Source organism: Neodiprion lecontei, chromosome 7 (genome assembly GCF_021901455.1).
Source record: "Neodiprion lecontei isolate iyNeoLeco1 chromosome 7, iyNeoLeco1.1, whole genome shotgun sequence".
NCBI classification, from domain to species: domain Eukaryota; kingdom Metazoa; phylum Arthropoda; class Insecta; order Hymenoptera; family Diprionidae; genus Neodiprion; species Neodiprion lecontei.
Genome location: NC_060266.1, coordinates 6,893,583 through 6,921,196, shown reverse-complemented (window position 1 = coordinate 6,921,196; position 27,614 = coordinate 6,893,583). Strand labels below are relative to the sequence as shown.

The window sequence follows — 27,614 nt, the reverse complement described above, 5'->3', positions numbered from 1 at the left end:
TCCCAATCTCCTGAAATATACCTAGCAGTTAACCTCTAAAAGCTGAAAAAATGTGTATCCATACTTCGATATCGGACATGCTGTGGATTACTCCTAGGACATTTAAAATTTTGGGAATCTCTCCTCTATCTTTCGGCTCCAGCAAGTCATCATCACTGCTAGACGAAGATGAAATTAGATCTAATAAAAGAATTGCTGTCACAGCACCTACTTAGACTCTTTCACGATCGGCAGCCATAATTGCACTGCTTTGACACCGACTCCCGATTCAGGGCAATATTTTACGCACTCAGTGCCAAGTTCACGTACCCGAGCTGCCAGTGGAACACGCTGGAAATTAGTGGAAATACGAGTCTACCGCTAGTGCGCTCTCAGTTCACACTCAGTGCATCCAATGGAAAACGCTATCAGTGGTTTTGATTCGTGTCGGAAAATGACGTAAGAAAAGCTCCTTGGATCTAGTGTCAAACTTCTGGAATTGTCGGGGAGTGCTACTGCAACGTCATAGGCCGATGAACTAGGAAAATTACATTCGGTTGTACAGCCTGCGAATATTACTGTGACTCATACCTTATTGTCTTTCTTGCTTCACTATATTGTTAACAAGCTCTGTTTCAGTTCCACTCACAGTTTCACTAGATTTTTGATATACCAATCGACTTTTCCACCTACATTAAGTTGCTTCGGTTTCCGGAATTGCGTGATGTTTCGACCTAACCTAACATTTATAGAATCCTGCTAAGTTGTGGAAATTAGGGTATTACAGAAATAAATAATTGACCATCGCGTTATCGCAATTCTTGATTTAATTTCACAAGGTAATATCTACATTACTCAATTAAAATGGTTGATGAGATTCAAAAGAAACTTCAAGCTGAACTTGATAAATTTAAAATTGTTCAAAAAGGTAAGATCAACTCTTTCCATTAAAACACTGGATTGATTTTCTCTCGACTCATTAATTCGTTAGAAATATTTCTCGATATCAGATTACCACAAGGCTCTTCTACAACGGCAGCAACTCGATGGACAGTTAAATGAAAATACCGCTGTAAAACAAGAATTAGATCTTTTAAAATCAGGGAACGAGGTTTTTAAGTTAATTGGTCCGGTGCTAGTCAAGCAGGACTTGGAAGAGGCAAAGCAAAACGTTGTCAAAAGAATGGAGTACATTTCGGCCGAATTGTAAGTATCGCCTCAGATATTTCTAATAAAAATTTTAAACTTCAGTACAACATTAGGCAAAACAAGAGTATGAATACTTTGCAACGAAAGGCCATATACAAGATTCTTACTACCTTCGTTACGAATGCTAATTGAATAAATGAAGTCACCTTCATTCAGCGATGTTTGATTTCTTCCAAGTGTTGATTATCGGTCAAATACATTTGAAGTTTGCGAGTGTTTCAAGATTCACGTAAAGCTGAAACTAGCAGCCAAAGGTGCCAACGTTGACTAAAAGAAGGCATAGTGCCGAACAATCGTAAATCTGTCAATTTGATTGGAAAGCTGATACTTTCACAGAATTACAGATACATAAGTATAGTAATAAGACTTGCCAATCGAAGAGTGTTTAATATTGTTTTCAGAAAACGCACTGAAGATTTGATAGCAAACCTGGACAAAAAGCAGGATACTCACCGCGAGGCATTGGCTAAACTTCAACAATCCTTTCAACAGGCTCAATTGAAGGCAGCTATGAAGGCCTAAAAACGATCGGAAAATACATAATTGTTAATAATCTACTAAATAATTCACTACTGCTGTGTACGCTTTGAGATTATCTTGTCATCTGAAGTCCCTAATGTGAACGTTATAATTCTCATTCATATTTTTCATTAAATACATTAATTATCTAATACATAATTAGATCTAAATTTAATTTACTGACCTCGTTTAAAACCTCAATAAAGAATATACTTTTGAAAATTATAAAATCATAGATCCCTTGGAAAAATAATTAACAGTAGATCAAAAAGGTACCATTGCCTCTATTTAATAATCTAATCTTGAAGATGTTGAAAGGAATGTTTCAAAATTGAAATATTAAAAATATATGAAAACTATATATAAAAACTAAATAACTCAATTAAAAACTATAGAAGTAACTAGTTTTTGCTTCTATTTCTGTGCGAAAAAAGATCGTTTGTGGTTCTTCTTATTTCATGAAATTTAAATACTTCCATTAACAGAGTTCGACTTTCGTATTGATATTCGTAAATTGTGCTGTATAAAAGTCATTGTTCAGAATGCGAAACTGGCCAATCTCTTTTAATTCGTTGGAAAATTTCATTCAAAAATCCTACACGTTCAAAAAGCGTAGCCCACAATAAGGTCTACTTATTGTTGATCCGTTTGTATTTCTTCGTAGTGGTAGTTTATAAACGTTTAGTATTTAATACCCTCGATAAATAGAGCGAAATAATTTTCTCGCTGAATATTTGCAGTATGAAGGATTTATTGTCTACTGGTAAAACAACGGGCATTCTAATGATTGTTAAGATCGCATTCACATGTTTACAAGAGTCTTACATAAGTTCTCTGTCAACAACATATAGAATTGACACTTGTAAATAGATCATCCTGTTTACCAATTAAGTCACTGCAGATGTATCGTATAACGCAGTAAAAGAGTTGCGTAGTTTTTCGAATAAGAATCAAGTTGTACGGGAAGTTACGTTTGTTTACCAGCATTTATAATCGAAATATGTCGGCAGATAATTTGAATATTCTATTATGCGGAATCATATATTTCCCGATTAATCTATACTAGTAAACATCGCGGAATCATTTGAATTTTTACATATCTGAATTCTACCGTATAGGTAAGAATACTAAACAAATGCAAATATTTGTCATAAGACCTTGACGGCATTGGTATAATTACTGAAACATTTTTTTTCCCTTAGAATTGTTGATAAAAGTAAATTTTACCCAACGACTATCGGTGATTCATATTTTGGGATCAAATTTTTAGCAAAAAAAAGCAGTTATATAGGCTTCGTCAAATAAAAATATGCTATTAGTAAAATAAACAAACATGTAATATTATCCCGTAGTGTACTAATTTCTTTGCGAACCAAAATCTGACTAAGATGAGGAAACACGAGGATGCAATAAAGTGACCGCATTTTTATTCATAACTATCAAGTGCAAGGTCTTTAAAGTTTGGATATATCTCCGGTAGAAAAACTATGTTCGTAACATTTTTTACGATGGATTTGATAGGATCAGTTTCCGGCTAATCCGACGCCCACGACAACTCTTAACTTCATTCGTTTCCTCGTAATTTCTTTTCATTTTCTATTCCATTCGAAATTTGAATGGTCAAACAAGCTTTCAAGTCTTGCCCTATTGAATATACATCGTTATCGATAAATAATAAGCCGACGCAGTATTTATAAGCAGTCAAGTTTCGTTGTTATAATATATGCCGTGAGGTCTCGAATTTCTTATGATTTAAAATTTCAATGGGAGGACAGGCGAGTAATCGAATTGCTGGGTTTCGAAATGAATTACAGATCCGAGCACCGTTCTTTTTTGCTCATATATTTGTTTAATAGATAACATAACAAGCGGGTATCCGGCCCCAGTCGGTAGCGCGAACCTCCTCCTAAACATAGTAATTATTATCTTTATCGTGTATATAATATTTATAATATGGTAATAGTATAATGATTCGTATCTACAACGTTGATATAGAAAATATGTTTATACAAATAGGAAAGTATATATAATATATTATAATATAATATACATATTACAACGATTACGTACATAATTATATATAATATCTCAATATCATATTAAAATAGAATATTATTGTTGCCAATTGTATGACGCTGGTGCGCTGGCGCATATACATTGTATTATCAATTTTTATTATCTATATTCTTACATTTCGCGTGCGCGGCCGAGAGGTTTAATAGGATTTCACGTTAACGTTAGTTGGGCGTAATTAATTCTTTTGTTAGTATCAACGCGTCTTATTATTGTATACACATATCCTATATTCAATATTGACTCAAATTTGTGAATTATGTAAGGGTATTACACGCGTGTCTGACGCCAGGTTCGTGTATTTCATGGTCACGTAAGTTGGACGTGGGCACAACTGCTGACTTTCACTTTAGCATTTTATTTCAAGCCCTACGCGTCAATTGATATGCGCAGTTCAAAGATTCTTCAGGCGAATGGACCTCAGCCAAGACAGTTGAACTATGTTACGATATGGACGCAATAAAAATAACCCCGTCAATCCTGCTGGTCAAAGATCTATAAAATCGTGATATTAATTCCTCTTGATTAGTTCATAACCCTTCTCTAAGACAGATGCTAGAGGATGTGAAACGAATTAACGAAAAATTATTCATGTAAACTTCAACTGGCTTTCTGTGATTATTCCGGGAACGAACGTGGAGGTGTAGCTATAAAGCAATATGGCGACGAGAACCGAACTATCGGCAAAATATTTTATGTCAATTATGCGAATAGAAAACATATACAGACAACTTGATGCAATTTGCGAGGCTTTAATTTTTTCACATGCAGCCGATAACCTGTAAAAAATACGATAAAAGTGCTCATTAAAAATTAAATACGGGCCCCGAAATTAGGTTAACGTATTTTTTCGCCACCAGATGTCACAGCGTTACATTTCCATTCCCAATGATAAATCGTCGACCCCCCCCCCTCCCCGTATTGTACAATTTATACACCAAGTCCGATTACTCGTTTAGAACGCAAGTGCGAACAAGGGCGTCGATGACGGAATAAGGATCACAGTTACTACTGGGCCTCCTGTCCTCCAAGTACCCTTTCTTGTCCTCGGCGACGCCGCGAGGTATACGAATACTGACGTTCCTGTTCGCGACGCCGGCGCTGAAGTCGTGGATACTGCTGGTCTCGCACTTTCCGGTTAAACGGCGCTCGTTGTCCTTTCCTCCGCGTGGATCGTAGGCCTGGATGTGCCTGAGGTGCTTCTTGCTGAGGCGGTCGATGGCCCTCTCGATCTCGGCGATTCCGCCATCGGCGCGCATCGTCTTCGTCGAGAAATTGGTGTGGGCACCAGCGCCGTTCCACGCTCCATCGACGGGTTTCGGGTCGAGGGTCGCGATCACGCCGTACTCCTCGGCGATGCGGTGGAGGATGAACCGCGCCATCCAAAGGTCGTCTCCCCCCGATATACCGACGCAGGGACCGACCTGGAACTCCCACTGCGAGGGCATCACCTCGGCGTTTGTTCCGGCGATCTTCACCCCGGCGTAAAGACACGCTCTGTAATGAGCCTCGACGATTTCCCGCCCGATCACTCGGTCCGCACCGACACCGCAGTAGTACGGTCCCTGGGGTCCGGGGTAACCGTTCTTCGGCCAGCCCAACGGCCTGTTGTCGAAGTCGAGGAAGGTGTACTCCTGCTCGATACCGAACCACGGCTCCTGATCCTTCACGGCTTCCATCGATTGCATGGCGGCGAACCGCTTGTTACTTTCCGTCGGTGTCTTGTCCGGCTTGTAAGTCTCGCAGAGGACAAGCTTGTTGTCGCCTCTTCGGAAGGGGTCGCGATAGATCGCCACCGGGGTCAGGTAAATGTCACTGTTGGCACCGTCCGCTTGGTACGTTGAACTACCGTCGTACGTCCAAATTGGCAACTCTGCAAATGAACAAACGTATGGTATGAGCTTCGTTAACTAGGTTCATCTTTTCTGAATACTGGCATTGTCACTTTTCAATGCGTCATCTGGTGGAAAACAAATTAAAGTAATGCAATCAGACTGACAGCTGAGCGTTGATCGACGTGTTTTTCACGTGTGGATGTTAGAACAGATGTATTATTGATGTTGGTTAATTAATTTACATGACATGAGTGATTTGAAACTCCAAGAAGTACGATTTGCTTCCATTAAAATTAAAAACTTAGGTTATGTGGTGATAAAATGACGCCGATAATCAGGTTCTGACGTCATGAGGACATTATCCAATACTTGTCATCACGACAGTGGACAGTAAGGTATGTGGAGATTCTCAAAATAATCATTATATGTATAAGGTCACTAATTTGCATCGGTAATCCGTAATAAGCAATTCTTCAAATTGTCGGTTTTAATATATCATGCCGTAGTATACAATTTCATTACAGTGATTACTTCATGATTCGAGAAAGGTACGGTTATTGTTTTGTTTTTCTACTCCATATCACTAAAATTTGTAGCACGCTTTATTTTGCATAATTACGTAACGACTTGGCCTTGGTATAAATATATTCCCGAAACCTCTGGAGACTTTCTCTTATAAAAAGGATTCCAGCATCCAAATACGAGATGTAAGATATTGATAAGCGTATGAACGTAATTTATGCACATATTGCAAACAATTTTTATACATGGGTACTATACGAATCCACGCAATTAAGATAAAATGTATTACTCTATGTGATAACAATGTAAAAGTGACTGTGTATAAAGCATTCACTGCTCTCTTTTTCGCAATTAAGCGTACACCTCCAGTGAAATAAAAAATTATAGCGTATTTAAAACGCCAATGGTTGTCCACATGTGAACGATACGTTTACGAATCCCCGCTAGATTGTCAATTTACAGTCAACAATGTAAAAGTTGACCGTAACCTGACTTGTCGTAATTAGAAAACATCCAAGCGAAACTTCAAAATCTCAATAATTTTCAAAGTTTTCTGATCGTATTGCGTGCTATCAGGGTTCTTTTAACAAAATTTCATAGTTTTAAAGTTATTAGGCGTATATGTACGATTGACGGAGAGAATGATTAATGACCTCTAGGATTCTACTCTGACTAATGAATTGCACAGTTCCTGGTACGTGTACATGTATCATTTCTTCCAGGATATTCCTCGAGTGGACAACCACCGAGTGTCGCGTGACTTGGTAAACCGTCGTTGGATGTGATTATTGTGATATTCAAAGTGTTTCAACCAACCCTTGGGGTCCTTCGGGATAAAATCGACGGTGCGAGTCTTGCTTCGTAGTCCCTCGCCGGTACCATCGATCCAGATGTACTTTGCCTGGATTGTGTTCTCAGGCATGGGAAGGTCCAGGTACCGATTCAAGAGGGTCTTATCGATCCCAGCGTTGGGCGAATCCCTCAACACTGCTCGCGACATCGTGGTGCTGAAACAACGTTTAAAGTACAAGTTAATATCACGTAGAATTTTTTCGTCGATGTATAATGTGTGATCAAGGCCCACAGCGTGTTAATAGCTAAACACAGCGGAATGAAAATAACGGAACCACTTTGTCCTCGTACTTGACAAAAGACAAGTGTCAACAGGCAAAGTAGGATAAAAACACTTCATCAACCCATGCGTAAGACGATGATAAGAGACCATTAAACTTACGACGGAGACAAGCTAACTTTGAGTTTGCCTAACAGCTGTTCAAAGTCTGATCAGAGCAGTGTTTGCATTTTCGGAACATTGATATATGTATTGCTTCTGTAATTATACACAGCTACGAGAATACCAGATGATCACCAATAATTCCTGTGAACCATTTCTATTCTCACAGCTAGAAAGAAGATTTTCTATACTGGCTTGAAAATTGAGGGTCTTTCAGTTACGGCTCACAAACTAAACGTAATCTTTTTCTTTTTCTTATTTTCGTTTTCATCGAGCTAAAGAATTTTCTATCCCATTTTTTTACACTGTGATTTTCCTTGTCTACAATTTGATACCCTGCATGTGTCAATCTTTCAAACCCCTTGCATGAAGCGTGGATTGAATTGACCATATCAATTGTCTTGCCCAATTCCTCACTTTTTATTTTCCAAGAAAGATTCACCGAGCGAATGAATTACTTCACCCCTTACACTATACTTGTAGTCTTGTAGGGTACCATTCAGGCTGAAATTAGTGGGGAAAATTGGGCCTATTTTTAGCATCAAAGCTGTACTGGTGAAGGAGTTGGAGAATTCGTTCTAAAACACTTCGCCCATAACTTCCAAGCTTTCTTCGCACCGGATATCAGGCTTGTGGCTGTAACCTATCAATTGCTAGAAACGAACGGTGTGAATCACCTGCAACTAATCGTGTATATTTAATAATGCTGTTTTGAGCCTGGAATATTGACGCCCACGCAAGCTGCACATGAGCAGTGAGCTACGGTGCACGCATATTACTGACACTACACAACGCATTTACATAAACCCTCTTGCCGTCAAGTCATGGCTTATGCTTTCTAAGCTTCGTCTCTCTCAATTGACGAAGTGTTTCAAACTTGGAGAGTGAAATAGGGACACAGAAAAAAAAAAAAAAAAATAGAGTGTTAATTCACTTCGACAAAAGAAATTACTGTACACGCTGTATAATGTGTTTAATGTATCAGTTCCTTGTCGAGCGTTACGCAATATCAGCTTCGTGATTACAAAAAATCGTATGCCAGTTAATGACCCATCATGTACGGTAATACTTAAGAGCTTATTGTGCTTATATGCCTCATATCGATAAGATTTATATAGGCCAATGCAAGCTATGCTCTGAAATTATAAGGCACGATACGATAAGATTGAACGTTCATGGGTAAAAACAGTTTCCAGAAATACTCTGCGACAAGGTTATAGTATGATTAAAAATGTTTTTAAAACAGAAAATGCCGGCAGGCTGTACGCATGATTGACAAAACCAAAACTGTAATAAATATTTCTGATTCGGTCTCTTTTCGATAGTAGTAAATGGATTTTCCAAACCCTTGCCTTGGTGCATAAATGTAAGTAGAAAAATAACCGTTCGAAATTTCAAAACGAAATAAATATCGAAGGAAATAAGTGAGAAGGAACGTTCGTAAATCTGAGTTTAGGTCCATCGTATATGAGTATCTTATCTTATCTTATCTTTAATGCGATCGTTTGGTAGAATTTCACAGCTACTGCCATTGTGACACTTAATCCGGATTATTGTACACTCACGCATGTCAATCTGGCAATATTCAGCGATTGTTATCAGCTGTGACCTTTGGTCAACCGTATATTGTGCTTGTTTAACCAACACACTTGGGTACATATACCTGCACATATACGTATATCGTGTCGGTAAAGGTTACGTGCGTTAATCACTGACATTGTTATTGTGAGTATCGTGAGTGCTCGTAGAATGAATTATACGTATTTCGTATCGACCAACCAAGGCCTGTGTACTGTGTGGTAGTAAATTCACGTACATCAGGGCGAATAGGGAGCCAAGATTGCTTGGAAGCTTTGACGATGACCAAAAACCAAACACATGAAATATTGGAGAGCCAGTCGAGTCGTGATTTGGAAATTTAACGAGGCGATGGATGGTTCAAAAGCCGCTTCATTCACAACGATAACGATGTTATGCCAAAGTCCAATATTACGAATAAATAAATAAAAGCCAGACTGCTTGACAAGCTCTTGGTAAACATTGAACTCAATTTCGAATACCGGATCATTGGTTTAATTTCCCGAAGAGCTGCGCAGTCTAACAATAAGATAATCAATACCTGAAATGGCATCGCTGATTCCGAAAATTTACGACTCAACTGATTACAGAGTTGATACAGGAACTCCAAGATTGAATTACCGAAGAGTATAAGAGTTCATATTTATATCCCAATCTTACCTTATGCATCTGGCGAGTGTAATCCACGGTGGTTTGCACCCTACAGACACACGCTGGAAAATACCAGCCTCACATATCTTAATTAATATCCCCGTAGTCATTATAAAGTGGCTCTATAATTTGTAGAATTAACGAGCTCGGTTGGCTTCTGATTCCCAAAACGGATGCCAGTCCTTGCGCAGATGGACTCGCGAACTACGTTGCTAATATCACAGGTTTTTCAGTTGTTGCTGTTTACAGGGCTGATTAATCTTTGAACACGTCACAATGATTAGCTGCGATATTTCTTTGGGGGCGAAGAAAGTTATTGCGTCACTGATTATACAGAGAAAAGCTGAAAACGGCGAAAGCTCTCCAGTGGAAAGCAATGTACTGCCAACTCCCGCCTGGCCTCCCTTATATACTTCACCCCACCTTGCATCCTCAACTCTCCCTATAGTCAACGGGGTGTCCTATATTTGGCCCTGTGGTTCCCATGGGCTTTTTGTTCCCGCCCTTCGAATGGCGTTTCTGTCTTCGCTTTACAAATATTTGTAGAACTCGACAAGGTTCGATCGGTATAATTCTTGGGCTTATGTGTAACCCAACGAATGAATGAATGGTCGTTAAAAATTCGCGTCGAAGACAACAAATCAAGTTTAATAATATACGATATATGAGTCAATGAAACCCGGCAGAATGAAGTTGATTGGCATCAACAACTTTTGACCTGTTCTGATTCGATATAACTGATCTGATCGAATGAGATTGAACTCCAGTAACGTTGGGTTAAGGAGGTTGTGTTTAACGGAGAAATGATACTTTTTATTAATCTTATTACAAGGTAAGAATATATTGACTTTGTATCAAATCGTTCGATTCGTAAGCTATGCAAATGTCTTTTCGAATGAAAAAATAGAAAATACTGCAATTGTAAACAGAAGCTATAGATGTCGATGCTTTCTTTCAAATTGTTTCAAAGTGGTTAAAAAAACCTCTAGTAGATTCGTTACGATAGCTTGTTTTATTCAGAAAACTATTTTGTACGAAGTACTTATACACTTTTTTTATGTATCATGCTGGAATTATTGGACTATACAGTTTTACGATATCACAGTACCGATATCGATTATGATAATAAAAAAAAATCACAAAATTGATCCTACCGTTGAAAAAAAAGTGTTTCGGTGACTGTGAAAAATGGTATTTTGAACAAAACGAGTTGTCATAGAGTGAAATTGAACTATACTAAAGATAATCAAAATTTGTTCGAATTTTGAACAATTTTGAAGTAATTTGAAGTAAAGCATCGATATCTAAGCTTTTATTTTACATTCGAGCATTTTTCATTTTTTCATTTTTCAATACGAAAATAGTAATGATACGATTACTTAATGGACGATTATTTCGTAATAGATTTATTAATCAGTGTCGATTTTAGTCAATCAACTTCTTTGAATAGTTTGACCAGAATTAAAAGTTCGCAAATACGACTTCATTCGAGAATAAGAATTCCGAGAAAGTTTTCCATACGACAAATCGATCTCCAGATTCTAACTGGCTTATGTCCAGCCCACATTTAAGCATATTAAAATTAAGAATACGAATATTTCTTTAAAATATCATCCATCAAAAAAATTATTCAAAAATCTGCTATCGGGGTCTTGTTACAGTATGGATCGGAAAAAGTTGATATTAGTATTTCAGATAAATTTCTTTTTACAAGCATATCCACCCCGGTATTTTCGCTTACATTAATTGTTGAGCGCTTCTGTGTTTCGCAAACGCAACAAAAAGTGACAAAATCGCGGTAAAAGCTGATCCAGTTGAGTTACTCCTACAGAATTCTTTGCAGCGAGGCCAGACGAATTATCAAACCGGCTGCGGTGCAGGTTTGTATTATACAAACCGACGGTCATGGTATGGTTTTACTATAGGGAGCTATATATTCTCACGATCCGATCACGGCCTTAGCATCTATATCCCTTCGAACAGGTATAGCCAACGAGCATTACAGGGTGTCAAATTTGAACCTGCTTCACCCACGACGTTTTTTTCCATTAATCGAACGTCATTTTTTCGCACAAAAATGACACAAATTGGTTATTTGTTCGCTATAAACGTTCGGCAAAAAGCAGGTTAGTTTTTTCATTGGTTTATAGTTTGTAAATTAGTGCTAAGTTAAGTTAGAGTTATTTGTAAATGTTTTATTGATAGAAAATAAGATCAAGTTTAATAAACAACGCTCTTTTCACGGGATTGTTGTGAAAAGGGAGGAGAAGGTATTCGGTAAAAGATGTTGTAGGAATTGAGACGTTCTGTGAATAATAAATAAAGTTATTTACGAATTTTATATCGCTGGTATCATCAAGTGCACTGGAAAAGTTGATTTGAATTCATTATTAGATTTAAGTCGTTCCACCTCTGTTGTAAAAGTTCATCAGAGAGATTCTGGCAACTTTAGTTTATCTAAAAGTAAAAGTCTTCCAGATAACTAAAGACCAGGATTTAACCGGCTAAAGATTTCACAAATTCACAATAACTAAAAAGGAAACATCTTAAAAAAATCACCAATTTATCTTACGATATAAATCAATAAGACTTCTCGTAACGAACCAAATAAATAAATGATCGTAATAAAATAAATTGTAAGATAAAAATTCGGAAGACAACACCTTTCATCACAAGTTAAAATCAGAAATAAGTTCATATGCAATCATAGCCACAAAATTGGAAAAATTATAATCTTTCGAAGACTAACAATTATTGATTGGATTGAAATATGAGACAGGAGTCATAAATTTTACTTGCATTAATTTAGTGTACAAATTTATTTATAACGAGTTTCCTCTTACAGTAAAGGTATAGATTGGATCGTTTGCGGTCAATTGCGGTATACGAACGATAAATATTCAACATGTAATTGGAAAATTTCTCCACTTATAATACGAACAATACGTCGTGGATATACCGGAGTTTAAATATCACCTCATAATGGTGTTTTCTTTCATCACAATACTTCCTCTGTTGACCAATACACGTCTATTCGCATGCCCGTGTACTGTATTTTTACTGTCGCATCGGTCAACTTCAAAAGTGGAATGCGGAAAATCTTTCTATAATGAATGGTTTGCTTGACCCTTTGAGAAGCATATTTTTCTACTAAACAAATTTTGAAGCATCGCAGATGATTTTTAGGTTTCTGGGGTCGAAGATTACGATTCTGACCTCAGAATTACAAAATTCAAAACGATGACAATTTTTTGAATTTTTCAAATTCGTCTCGTTTTTCTTCAATCTAGCGTACCGAAAATTCTGAAAAAATACATATTATGAAACTGTGTATGAAGAATACGAAAAAAATATTCAGAGCCTCAGCTGTCTACTTGACAAAAAAAAAAAAAACGATTTTTTTTCTTCGAAACAAACCAGTTTTTTCACGTTAATTGCTTGTTACAAACATGGCAATAAATACATTATCGAAATTTAGTCTGAAATTTTCATGACTTAGGCACCCAAGAGTCTAAAAAATGTTTATCTGCTTATAAAAAGTGCATAAAAGTATTAGAAATTTGAAAAAAAAGTGAGACTATACCTTCATGGGAGAACTGGGTTATTTTACTATCGTTCCAAACTTTCTTTTTACGGTTATCAGAGAATCTGTATAACTTTAGGTAAGGATTTCAGAGCGACGATATTACGAAGATAGGAAATTGATTCAGTTGTTGATTCAAGTTATTAGACAAATAAAATTTCGGGATTACAATTCAAGAGCACTCTCAACAAGTTTGTATTATTTTAACGATGAATCGATAATTGATGTGGCGATTGCTTGAAGCTGATATATTGCACCGTTAGTGTGACTACACAGGGTTTTCGTATTTCGTAGTAAATTTTCAAAATACAATTGACCCCATTTAATCGCAACTTACGATTGTAAACGAGATTGTCCGTGTAAAAAATACCGTGCTATCAGCTTCACTGTCATTAAAAAAACCGAGTCACTAATCAAATCCAGATTTGTTGATCTCGGAAAGCGAGCTGCGATCCCGGAATGAGGCGATTCAAATCAGTAATATCAAGGCACAAGTTGCGATACGGAGTTGTAATAAACAGAGGCAATTATATTATTAATACGTGCATGCAGCATAACTTTATCTTGTTTCAATCACTCGATCAACGAGAGGTCTGCTTTCTGTCCGCGAGTTTGACCGAAATTTTCACGTGATAGAAAAGAACGTGGCTCGCAGACAACGGAGCAAAATAAAATTAAAAAAGAAAAACGCAGCCAGTGAGAAGCTGCCTACGCTATATATCCTGGTACACAAAATGCAATGTACACGTATGCATGTGTATCGTATGTTTTATCGTCGGCCAATTATCACGTGATGAAATCGTGAGACGCGAAGCAAACAGCTAATATATTTTAACCTTTGCAACCATTACTCCGTTCCTTTAATGACGTGGAGGGGCAAAAACGTGATTTTTTACTATACTATGTACTACAACGCACTTTGCGCATAGTAATTTCATTATCTCTTTTCGCCTCGTCACGTGCGGAGATAAGGATTAGATATGCATTGTACGTACACTATTGCTCTGGAAGCGTTAGGCCGTTGCTCTTTGAATATCGTGAATACACTTCTCACAAAAATTGACCTGCCGTTTCTGTTTCTTTTTTTTTCGTTTTTTGTTTTTCGTGTAAAAAAAAAACAGGTTATTTCAAAACGCCGTAACTTTGGGAAAAGTGTGGGTAGACTAATGATTAAAAATGCATTTTAAAGCTTGAAATGTCTGCTTTAAATTACGGTATTAACTTTTGATCTACGTCTGTTCGTTTCGAAGTTGTGCCACTTTGAAGCAATTTTTGACGAATATGCGAAATGCGGCTCAACTTCAAAATATTGTACGGGACGGGAGAATCTATCTTTTTTTTTTTTTTATTAATTTTGAAGACGAGCGTTTTCAAGCTTACGAATTTCCCTTCAAAATTCGTTTTTGCAACTTTCTCTACGATTTTTCCTCGTCGAGTTACAAGGTATTGAACAACGAAATGTCTTAATAAGTTTGACCTACCGTAACAGGCGAACGAATCGTCGTAGCAGGATTGTTAAACATCGATTCTAAAGATCGAATCTACCGATTTTCAAATCACCATTGTAACATACGATGAAACCTTTATTCCAGGTTTAATTTCACCCCAAAGACGACGTTGTAAATCCATTAATTAAAATTTTAAACTCGATTCAACGCAGCTTGTGTAATAATGGTGATCTAGGTGTCCCCTGGTATCATATCGAAGATGACGGTATCCCCTTCGAATCCCATTTTTAACATCAGCGCAACGATGCTTTCTTGCCGAGATATTAAATTTTAAACTCGAACAAGCGCTCTTCAACTCACCCTCGGCATTAGTTTTACTCCAAGGTTCAAATCGATAAATACAAGTCATTCGATACAACAATCAGTGTGACGACTAAAAGATCTTCAAGAATCAGTGGTTTCTTTGCTTTTTTATCTTCAGTTTGAGTCAAATCAACATCAATACCGATGTCAAGACGAGTGTAAAATTCTGAGTAGACGGTATCGTTTACTCGGATTCCAGAAATCAACAATTAGGCCGCATACGTTTCTAGAAAGTTCGTGGATAAAAAAAGCACAAATTGACCAAACGTTACAACCTTCTTCAATTTTCCTGTTTATTCACGGTTGGCAGTATTCCGCGAGTAAAAGATGCGTGACATGAACTTGACAGGGAAACCGGGCATGTGCTTTGAATCGTGAAAGAAGTGATTTATAATTTATACAACATATACGGGATCAGTTTTCTCATTTAGACTTGATATCGCTGGTGCCAAAACTCAGTGATAATTATGTATCCGAAAGTATGTTATTCCCAGACATGTGATGTACGAGTATTGCGTCTGGTTCGACTCGACTCGACACAGATTGAGCCAGCGGTCGTTTACCTTCTCTAGTAAATTTCCGTCATCTCCTGGCAGACGAAAGGAGAAAAGAAAAGAAATATAATCAAGAAGTCCGGCAAGGCTTGGTCGGCTCGAAACCCTCGCAATACCAGTTGATTTACCTTTTCATCTCAAGGATGCTTACCTACCACGTCTACACATGTATTACGAATAACCAGCTCTCAATGCGGTATACAATGTATGCCTTGACCTATTGAGAGTTTCGTTACTCTTTCAAATTTGCAATACCGTCAACTACGAACAGTATGAAAAAAGAAAAAAAATCGGCAAGATAAAAGCACCATTTCACAGGTTCAAGTCGTTCGTGTATTTGAGTATTTCAAAACTGTTCCATATATGTGTGTCTTAACTCTTTGAGTCACGCATTATTGTGCTGAGTCAACTTTTGTAAGAAGATAGTATTCCATGGTTTATGGGGTCGTTGATTACGAATGTGAAATCGGATCTTAAATATTCGAGATGGCCGAGCCAATATCGTGAGCGAAAATTTCAAGTTTAATGAAATCCGGTCGACAAAACTGAAAATTTGAAAATTCAAGATGGCGAATCTGGTATGGTGGACGAAAATTTTAGACTTGATTGAATACGGTCAAAAAAACTTTGCGCAGGGGTTTTCGGGGTCGCTGATTGGATATACAATACCAATTTGTTAAAATCTGATTTCAGATTCATAATCAGCGACACGAAAAACCCCTGGACAGGGTTTTTTCTCCGGATTAGATCGAATTTGACATTTTTGTCCGCCATATTGGGTCTGCCATTTTGATATAGGTGGTCAGTAAAGTTACCACTTTGAGTCAAAGGGTTAAATAGAAGTCAGTCAACTTTCCAGCCGTGTAATACCGGTTGTCTCAATCCGAGATATTTTCACCTTTCGGCAATATCTTCAACCAGGTCAGTAATTACGTGTCTTGCAGATGATTTTTAAACTTTGATAGATCGAAAAAAATCAATGCCTTCTCATATCAAACAAGTTTTCGTGCCTTTCGTCCGAAGTCCGTAATAACGAATGAAAATTGGTGTTATCGGCCTGCTGACGTATATATAGCCATATGCGTACGTATATGTCGGCTATCAGCTATATCGTAAACAAACATGTCACAATATACTGACACTGTAAATATGATGTGATGAAAAATACTTCGAAATTCTGCTGACGCAAATTCCATTTTTCGTAACAATACAGATAAGAGCACTGATTAACAAAGTGCCAAAAAAAACACGCGATTCCAAAAAATAAAAGATTCAAATCATCAGCTTCAACGTATAACGACATGATTTTTCTTGGTACAACAATAATAATTTCATTTTCGCTCGGCAAAATTTTACACCAACTATAACTTCATCTCCGATATATGCCTGATGTTTGTTTCAGCAATTTCTCATTGACGTGAAATATCTGCTTGATGTGAAATCGCAAACGATGTCAAATTCAACAACGTCGATACAGCCAAATCAACTCTCGATTAGATAAATCTCGCAATGTGGTTATCTTGCAGTTTGACCCTACACATATGGTCTGAACGAATGTTCAATGCACTCGGCACAGATGTCGTCGTATCGTGTAGTATAATGATTTTCGAACGCTATAAATAGACAGGGACGAGGTTAGTGAGAGTATCGCGTGTTGATGACAATAAGTCAAGAAGAACTTTACACTTCTCATGCCCACCATTCAAATATACATTGATGTATATATGTAAAAGGGACGTTACATATTAGTCGAATAATACGTTTCAGTATATACCTGCTATATATATATATATATATATATATATATACCATTAGTACGTTATACAAGTTATGACACACTTCCAATTGCGTGTTTCAAACAGAAACTAACGTAAATTTCTTTTTTATCCGTCAAAATCGAACGAACCGTATAATTTTGGAAGAAAGAAAAAAAAAAATAAATCAAATACACAAATAACGAGGTGTTTCTAAACTTTACCAAGACCTGAAACTTTTTATTCGAAGTGGAGCCTGTTAGTACCGATTTCCTATTAACAAAACTTTCCTCTGCATAGATATTCGCATCTTTGATATTGGGTTATCGTATGAATTCCCCGAACTAGAACTTCATCCATGGGGTGTTTCACCGGAGTAAATATTGACACCGTGATACGCTTTATAGAGTGATTGGAAGAGATTACTTGAGAAATGAATTTTACTTTGATCACGTGATTTCTCATGATTTATAATATTCCATATGATTTCTTAATATTGTAAAGAAATTCGTGTAATCCTAAATGATTTCTCATGACCACCAATGATTACCTTGATGATTACCGATACATAATTTTATTTCAATATTACCGATTTCAGTGTGATTTCGGAGATTACAAAGTGATTGCTCACGTAATTTCTCATGATTTCTTAAGTTTTTAAAGAGATTTCTGTATTCCTAAATGATTTCTCACGACTACCGATCATTCCCTTGATAATTACCAATACAGAAGTTCATTTTAATATTACCGATTTCAGTATCATTTCGGAGATTACAAAGTGATTGCTCACGTGATTTCTCATGACTACCAATGATTACCTTCATAATCACCAATACAGAATTTTATTTTAATATTACCGATTTCAGTGTGATTTCGGAGATTACAAAGTGATTGCTCACGTAATTTCTCATGATTTCTTAAGATTGTAAAGAGATTTCTGTAATCATAAATGATTTCTCACGACTACCAATCATTACCTGGATAATTACCAATACAGAAGTTCATTTTAATATTACCGATTTCAGTATCATTTCGGAGATTATAAAGTGATTGCTCGCGTGATTTCTCATGATTTCCAATATTTCATATGATTTCTTCAGATTAAAAAGTGATTCCTGTAATCCTAGATGATTTCTCATGACTACCAATGATTACCTTCATAATCACCGATACAGAATTTTATTTTAATATTACCGATTTCAGTGTGAGATTACAAAGTGATTGCGACGACGGCGAAATGATTTCGAATGATACTGACACCTGAATTCCTTCGGTCAAACATCCCTTGACTTCATCGTTTCGATGTGATTCTGGTTAATGGGTTTGTGGCCTCTGGACTGTTTAACGGAACGATGCGAAGTGTTGAGAACAACAAAAGAACTTTATCGCTGGCCAGTGTCGGTGGCTGTAGAATCTCGAACCGAGAACAACTGTACCGCATTTCATGCGTGACTTCACATTGGGTCAAGTTCCCATTCGGATGCCTGTGAATTTTCTTGACACTCCGCCAAGTTGTAATTAGAAAGTTACTTAATTCTTGGTGCCATCGATGAAAGCAACGGGCACTGACGATAAAAGGTTCGGAAGACTTATCGCTGTTAGATTTTGTTTTCAAACAATATAACACAGCGAAAAACCTGATTCAAGGTGAAACATAATGTCGAATACAAAGTAAAATGAAAAATACAACTGCGAGTATGCAAGCAGCGATAATATTTCGTACGACTGCATTTATCGGTAATCATCTCCAATTAAAACATCCATACTGCAACGACGCGTTACGTCATGTGCCAGTTTCGACATTCTACCGCACGGTGTGTTGATATTAAATAAGGTACAGTAAAACTTTTTCACTGTCCTCAGTTGTAAACTCATTCAATATTAGAAATTATTAACACGAGTATCTGACGACAAGACAGATCACGATGTTTAAAACGAGGAGTACAATATTGTAAATAAATTATGAAAATCTTGAGATGCAGCAGCTGGTCCGGTAAGATGCGAGAACCTTGTTGCCCCACTTGCCGAAGGCAATTCAAGAACCATTGGTAATTAAAGTCCTTCAACTGCAATGGACTATGTCGTGTGTATACAAATGACACAACCCAACTTCGCAGTCAGACGTACAAAAAAACCGGCAAAAAGTACGACACGCCGTGTATTATATGGCTTGATATGAACGTTATGGTTACTTTTTACGTGTCGATAAGAATCAGCGTCAATTATTATAAACTGTACAGCAATATATCGATAGAACGTGATAAGATTCGGCAAGTAAATCAGCGATGGCGATAAAAGCTGTCGCATCGACGTCGATAAGAATGCCAATTAGAAATTCCAAGTACCTCACGACTTGGCGGATAAGATCAGACCAATAAATCAGACGTACTCGTTACCTATATCAATGGTCTGACTTTTTGTCCGCTAACTTGCGTATGTAACGTCTGTTTTTATCACATTTCTTTCGCACGAATTAAATCGCTGGTGTTACACTATGCACGGAAACCGATCAACAGGTACTATGGATACCGATGTAGGCATTCTTACTTCCTGGTACTGCATTGCCCCTAATTGGAATAACACTTGGCAGGTTGGAATCGCACGTACACTCAAAGCTTGATGATAACTGTTATGATACTGTAAACAGGCTATTCAGGTCAAGAGAAATGATATTGTCATGTTTTGTACAAGTTTATCGGAAAGAGAAGATATTATTCGCCATTGGCCAACAGGAGGCAAACGATATTTTCGTACGTACTTCTTATCGGCTGTAGAGACTCGATTTGATTGCTGTGTGACGGTAATTAAGATACACGAAAAAGGGTCCGTTAATTTATCAACCCATTATACAGATATTTTGTTTTTCTTACAAGCAGCAAAGAAAATTCTACATTGATATAAACTTCGTTCTGATACCAGATGGGTTTTTCCTCTCCATCAATTATCAGTTGTCGACTTTTAGCCGTGAGCCAATGATGCTAATTCGATTAATTTTCATTTTCCCGAATTACTAATAGCTATAGTGTTCATTGATCGGTAGGCAGGCGAAGCCGTTGCATAATGTCGTTATGACGTGCAATCAGATGTTCGGCAATAGAGGCAACAGGTGTGATTATGTGGGAACGTTCGCAAGCTGAATCATAAAGTGAGTGTACCAGTTACAGACCCTGTTCCAATTATTGACCTTTTTTGATTGTAGCTGTTTGACCCTTAGGTCTAAATGTATCAAAAAATAAATTTGTACTGTCTAAACCTCTGGCAGTTGGTCTCAGTTATCCAAAAATTCACAATTCAATTGGGTCTTAACGTGTCAATAGCCTCAGAGCTAAGCAATTTCGAGACATTGACTTCAGACTGCACTCTGAATCGGCAATTCCATGCGTAACAAACAGTATTTTTTAAAACAATCCGCACCACTATTCGCAACGCAAGTAACGTAAACATTAACGAAAACACTTTTCGAGATAATAAGAAAAAAATTTCTGGAACATTTATTTTTAGAACATCCTTCGGAAGTCATTAGCTCGGAATTCTCAGCACAAATCTTCCAACCTTGACCAATAGCTACAGCCGAGGTAAACAATGATTAAATTAAAAGCAAGGACTGTTTATCTAATCCAACCAGCAAACACTACGCCTTTCGAAATGTGTCACACTCGTGTTGACAAAGCATTTATTATCGGTTAGTTACCGAGAGTTTATGATTCATTCGAGCCCAAGCAAAGGCGTCACCCTTAAAACTTGAATCTCTGGTGTGTAAAATCTCACTTGCAATACCTCCAAGTGTAGATTATTGACGTTTCAATTATGGCCGTGCAATGGATCCATTCGTACTACTGCCGTCGAAACTCGGGAGTGCTTATTTTCTTTCATGGTGTATTAAATATGCCTTCGCTAACTCTGGTTCTTACGCCTATCTGACCCACTTGACATGGTTAAATTGTAAACAGGTATTTACTAGGACATTAAACACCAGCTACTAATATCGCTTCAACTTTTAAGCTAATCGATCCTTCTTCTACCAAGCTGAATTACAACGTGATCATCTTCGTGAGAAAGTTTTGCAAGACTCACATTTGAACCGAGGTAATGTTTTCGGTTATTTATCATACTGGACGGGGGTAAAAACTTGAACGGATCAATATTTGAAATGTCCGATGAATCGAGATTTCGGACGATTCATTTTTCGTTATTTTATTTTTGCATGTTTGAAATTTCGATATATCGTTCGTTTCGAACATTGACCCCCACCCATCATACTGTTTATTTTACGGCTCATAAACCCTCAAGCACAAATGGCCATGATAACTAGTATGAGACTACTATAGTACTATTATATTATAATTCCCTGAACTATTGTGATGAACACATAATGGAAGTAATGACACCTTCGATAAATTTTCACATTTGATTAATACCAAACGTTAATAGAAGCCATTTAAGATAATCACAGTGGAAATTCCCCCTTTCAAAGTGTGAAAACGTACGTTTACGCTTTTTTAATTACGTTCAAACTTCCCAATGTAGGTCAACCTCTTAAGCATTATAAATATCTTTCATTTTTCGAAATCGTTCGATGACCGCGTATCAATTTAAGGCTCGGCAATTCGTTACATTAATAGGCAGGTATATAAAGATGTGTGCCTCCAATACTACACAAAAAAGACACAAGGTAGATACCGTCAGTCCAGTTTATGAAAAAATATACAGCTGCTCTCGACACGGTCCGAGATTATTGCGTTGATAAGCTTATCATTTTCACAGTACACGCACACGCATGTTATTAGGTATTATCACATTTCCTTGAAAATTCGACACACCTGTACGCATACGTTATAAGAATAAATTTGTATATTTACGCTCGCTGCATAGGATTTAATATTAAATCTTGTCGCGTGTAGTTAAATAATTGGTACTTTTTTACGAGTAGACACTTATTACAGTTCGACAACTCAGTGACGCGTTCGTCGTACCTACAAAGGTGCGTTATCAATGATGCATGACACTAATTGGCTAAATGGCCGTTAAGGATGACTGAAATCCAACGAAATGAAAATTAACTTCAAAGGTGGTGAATTTTCATCGTAATTGATGGAGTAGAAGCTGTTATTCAGGACAATCAACTCGATGGAACGTGTTCTTGTAGAATCGCTTATCAATTGGATGTACAAAACATGAAAATGTCACGGAAGTATCGCGACTGCAGACATACAAGAGCGGCATTTAACTAAGCAAAAAGTAAAAAGGAAACGAAGAAAAGAAAAAATCAAAACGAGATAAACGCGAGAGACGAAAAAAAAAACAAATAAATAAATAAAAAGTCGTTGCATATTGTGAGAGGAACCTTTATTCAAGAATGTAAACCACGCAAGGTTACGTCATTATGGCAGAGTAGTGTATATAGTTGGCTGTGCGGACTCGTGGGGGAGACTGGCAGGAAATCAGCCAACCACTCGGAAAATTAATTGCATCATCGTAAATGAGGCTATTCTAAGTCGTCTGTATAACATTTCTCAACTGTGAGGTTACTGTATCCATAAATTTGGTCGTCGATCGAGTTCGTTTGGAGATGGAAAAGAAATGAATAAAAAATTTGTAAAAAGTCTTTTGAGAAAATATACTTAACAAAAACTGAACAAAGTCGATTCAATAATAGAGACGGAGAAAGAATTAGTTATAGAGAAGGAAACGTGGGATTCTGTTGCGGTTAGAAAGTTGCGATGATTCTCTCTCGGGTTTGAGGACGTATGCGTTGTACTTAATCAGGTAGAGTGTGCAATTTTACTAAACCGCGTGCCCTGAATAACGAAAAACTATCTTTCAGCTACTCTGTCCATTAGATTCCTTCGGTATTCATTGACACATTGACAGAAAAACAAAGATATATATGTTCGTTTCAAACGGTTGTTTATTATATCTGATCAAAACATCATTTCACTTCTGAAGGTCGGACGTTTGCTTGCGTTGGATTCCCACCAACTACACAATTATTCTTGTCATCGGAAAGATGGTTAAATGGTTTATTCGATTCCGAACCGTTTGTTTCAGGACCGTTTAATAAAGTTCAAACTTCATTGTATGCTACTTTTCAACGGTCAGTAAATTGTCTATAAAAATGCTTTCGAGTTAACCGAGAATGACAATTTTTCTTCGTTTATTGCGAATGTGACAAATAATTAATACGAGGTTGATGTTAGTGACGTTACCTACTTCAACGATGCGTGTTTAGGAAAATCGTTACTTCACACCTTTAGGACTTGTCTGACATTCAGCTAATAAATCGTAACAAAGAAATAAATGTTCACATTTTGAAAAGCCAACTCCTTGAAAGTCGTTCGAAAATTGTAAAACGATTTGTTTCACGATGTTTCGTTACGTTAACGCAACTGACTTCAGTCTTGTTTCAGCTTCAATTAATACACCATGTGGGACATGGATGTCTTTGAACATGGCACAACATCGAGAACAGCTACAGTCGTCGGATCTATTAGTCTCGGGTGTATTCCATGAAGCTCTTTTATTCGAGACCAGTGCCAACGCATCGCGAGAGAGTTTTGTACTAACGGATGCATCAAGTATGTATAAGAACCCGAGGCAATATGCCTGCAGCACAAAGAACGAAGCTGAGCGAGTGCAGCTTGGACAAAGGCCCGAGCATGTGCCAAGTTCTCATAAATATTTACACCGTCTCTGTCGAATACATGTGCTGAACTGACAATGAGAGATTCCTGGTCTCCTTTCATAACTATAATAACCATACTTGGAAGACCAACAGATCCAACTGATCATACGAATCGAGAACGTGTAGACCATGAAATTTTTTTTACCGACGAATCAACTTTGCTAACGCATTAACGTTTACGGTATATGGTAATTTTTTTATTCTTTGTTTCGTTTTCAGTCTTTCGATGACGTCGATAATTGCTAATTTTGCACTTCATCAGCCGTGCCGCACGTGAATAACACGCCAGTTGCCAATGAAACGGAGAATTGTAGCATAAACGGAGTGAAAAAAACTCGTTTAATCACCACGGAAATATTTTTCCAACCGAGTAGCGTCGTAGGTGATGTAAAGTTTAGAACGTGGAATAGTTTGTGCCTGGGGGAGGCGGTTCCGTTGTATTTCCGCGTGCCTCGCCGTGAGTAGCTTGCGTGTCGTACACAAGGTGGGCACATATTGTACGTATACATAAAACCATCTAGCACGTGTTCCATGAAGCAGTGTGCCAAGAGGACGAACATGGATGGCTCGGATGAAACAAACCGAACCGAAATGATTGTTCGACAAATCGACGATGGTTTGAAAACTTATCGACCCTGAGTGGCCGCAACTTTTTATGTAATATACACGGAATTTCAGTTTTATTGTATTCGTGAGAAATGGACTTGGAAAATCGATTCCAACGTTTACTACGAATCGGTGAATCATGAGGCGAAGCACAGGAAAATCATATGCGAGAATAAAAAAAAAAAAAAAAAACTGTGCCCAAATTAATGTACCGCTGGAAATAGTCAACGTCGTTTCAATTCAAACTGCTTCCAATAACTAATGGGTTCGAATCAATTGGGACAGCTTTCAACCGGTAAATTGAATATCGGGTACTATAATTTTTCAGGGGAAAAGCTCGCATCCATTCTTTTTGACGCACGTTCTAACTTGCCTAACCCTGATGTGAATGAGGAATCGATCCAGGTTGCCATAGCTACTCGCTACAACAAACCTTCGATTCGTCCGCCAAGATCGAGATGTCGAAATCAAAATTGCCCGCAGTTTGAGTCAGAGATTGTTCGGGCAAATTGTTTCACAAATTTTCGTAAAATTTTCTACACCAATTCGCGGTCCAATTGCGGTACGAAACTTCACCTGGTTACACAGCGTCTATTTCTGACAGTTACAACCTTCATTTTTAAAGTATTCAAAAAAAAAAAAATTATTAAATCATGAAATTGTTTTATCCAACTCTTTTGAATAAAAACCGCTTCAGATTTTCCACTATATTTTCCTTTTTCCGAAGCGGAAATTTTCATTTGTTTATTATTAATTGAAAATCGGTTATTTCTATACAAAATTCGACTTGACATTTCGATCGCAAACAGTGGGGGCGGAAATATTTAAAGAAGAACGAGTCGTGACGAGGGTTGTAATACCCTTAACCGTGTGAAAGGACCGTCGAAACTTTCCGTCAAGGCTTGAAGCTGATGAAAGTGGGAAGTGTGAAATCGACAGGTCAAATATCGTTCGAAACGGTAGAAAAGAAAAGTCGCGCGCGGTAAATGTAAACCTAAATCAGAGATTCGTTAGTGGAATTCCGATCCCTGGGTTATCTTACCTGAAGATTTATTCTTCTGATATAACTGGAAGCTCTTTCTCTGTCCGTCCAAAACGACGTCCGATAACTGCGACCGTCTTTTCTCAACGCACGACGATTACCGACTGAGCAAAAATCTTATTCTTCACCCACGCGCCGAACGGTCATCAACTGACGAGTCAGTTTGCTCGCGACATTTATGTACAGTTTCGAGCGCATGCGTCGATCATCCCTCCCCTTAGCCGATCGCCTGCCAAACTCTCTCACGCCATGCTCTACCAGCCGCTACCACCACCACCACCACTTCTGCTTATCGTGACTCTCCTTTCAGTGCACAAATCATCATCCTCGAAGCGGATGCATCGACTTTATACGCATGTGTAATGTAGGCGTGATTAACAACCGCAAGGCAACCCTGACTGTACATATGATTAGGGGGACACTATAAACTGCAAGGCTCCTGCTTTGCTGCAGCGTAGTTTCGCCTAGCTGTAAAATAGTATCTCGGCTTTTACGAAGTTGTTTTATCACCGATGTTGAACCTCAGGACGACTTTTCTAAGTCCCTTAGTCGTCTTAGGGCCTGACGGCGGGCGGCAGTCCGAAATGATTGAGGCCTACTGAAAAACGGATAATCGACCACTACTGGGCCTCTGCACGCAGATCACCTTAACCCACAAATGCGTTGATCCAGGATTCCTGAAGACAGCGTGTAGAGTAGAACCTCGATTATCCGAACGTCGGCATAAGAAGTATATTTTTAATGCGTATTAGTTTAATTTTTAATACATTGTTGCTCGCTAAAAAATTTGGAGCAACCGTTCGTCAACTGACAATAGACGACTATATAAAACCAAAGTAATAAAATGATCGTTCGATATTTAAAAGTGGTTCAATGTATATTTATATGTTTAATAAGGACTGTTTGACAATTTAAATTGCTGTTGTATATATTATTATACTTAATTTAAGATTTAAATTCCATTTCGGTGATCCGTACTTTTGATTATCTAAACTTATTGGGGTCGGTCCCAATTTTATTCGGATAATCGAGGTTCTACTGTATTTGAAAGTCGTTAAAATACTGTCTGAATGACGTCTTATGGACAGTTTTCTCACCTATAAAGGAAGAAAGATATTCAGGGGATTGATTTTGAGATCGAAATGCGCGTCATGAGACATCTCTTAGTCAATTTTTTTGCCTTTTGGAGATGATTGAATCTTCCCAGACTGCGCCAAACTTAAAATCGTTACAAAGTCGTTCGAAGGATGTCTTATAACGTATTTTTAGATGTTTGGTTGTAAAGTCATTTAATTAAGAGTTCGGAAAGACATCTTTTGGATATCTACAAAGATATCTTTTCGAGTTAAAAAAATAGGTCATATATGTCATCTTTTAAACGTCTTTTTGATGACTTTGAGTTTTGTGCTGATAAGGTTAATTCGGAAACGGACATCCGTCGACTTTTAGTCGTCCTTAAATCGTTCTAGTGCCGTATATCAGTAAAAAGTGGTGCAGAACTGACATTCGTTGACTTTTTTTGAAAATATTAACTATAGACTATATGAATTCCTAAGTGGACAAGTTTGGCAGCCAGTTCCTCAACGATATTTACGATTTTTCATGATCCACGATATGCGTTTAGAAAGCCAATTCGAAACACGTGTTTACCTTTTTTCCGATATTTCCTTACCAACTCCGTTCATTGTTAATTGTGGAATAGAAAAAGATGGTCATTTTTAATATCGTAAAACTTACTATCTACGCGTATCTTCTCAAATAATTATGAACAGATCGAACATGAATGAATAATCCAAAAATGAAAAGCAGTAGGTGCTAATTAATTGAATACAAGCAGCGTAGTTTATCAATTGTTATTTCCTAAACTAAACATTGGAAAATTTTTACTACAGTTGTACACGTGACAGTGACAATTACCAACAAATGTCAAATGGCAAATCGAAAATGGGAAAAGGGACAACTTATACGTTGATGTTAACTGC

General features: G+C 37.5%; 2 protein-coding genes across 2 annotated transcripts; one reads left to right on the top strand and one right to left on the bottom strand.

Annotated features, from left to right (window-relative positions):
• The first annotated feature begins 550 nt into the window (after window positions 1–550).
• Window positions 551–4,350, top strand: LOC107220182 (prefoldin subunit 6). The gene is made up of 3 exons (XM_015658658.2): window positions 551–907; window positions 990–1,185; window positions 1,590–4,350. Exons 1-3 carry the CDS (start codon window positions 844–846, stop codon window positions 1,708–1,710), a joined length of 381 nt encoding a protein of 126 aa, XP_015514144.1. The 5' UTR covers window positions 551–843; the 3' UTR covers window positions 1,711–4,350.
• On the bottom strand, window positions 3,534–25,782 carry LOC107220186 (glutamine synthetase 2 cytoplasmic). The gene is made up of 3 exons (XM_015658665.2): window positions 25,633–25,782; window positions 6,954–7,144; window positions 3,534–5,653 (listed from the first exon to the last, which is right to left on the bottom strand). The coding sequence occupies exons 2-3, from the start codon at window positions 7,135–7,137 to the stop codon at window positions 4,728–4,730; spliced, it is 1,110 nt and encodes a 369-aa protein (XP_015514151.1). The 5' UTR covers window positions 7,138–7,144; window positions 25,633–25,782; the 3' UTR covers window positions 3,534–4,727.
• Window positions 25,783–27,614: the final 1,832 nt, after the last annotated feature.

Bases quoted from the DNA above. Each gene is read 5' to 3' on its own strand.
- LOC107220182 (XM_015658658.2), top strand. From the start codon at position 844: ATGGTTGATGAGATTCAAAAGAAACTTCAAGCTGAACTTGATAAATTT. The intron at 908-989 runs GTAAGATCAACT...TCTCGATATCAG, and splicing joins ATTTAAAATTGTTCAAAAAG to ATTACCACAAGGCTCTTCTA. The intron at 1,186-1,589 runs GTAAGTATCGCC...TATTGTTTTCAG, and splicing joins GAGTACATTTCGGCCGAATT to AAAACGCACTGAAGATTTGA.
- LOC107220186 (XM_015658665.2), bottom strand. From the start codon at position 7,137: ATGTCGCGAGCAGTGTTGAGGGATTCGCCCAACGCTGGGATCGATAAG. The intron at 5,654-6,953 runs GTTGGTTGAAAC...GTTCATTTGCAG, and splicing joins TATCCCGAAGGACCCCAAGG to AGTTGCCAATTTGGACGTAC.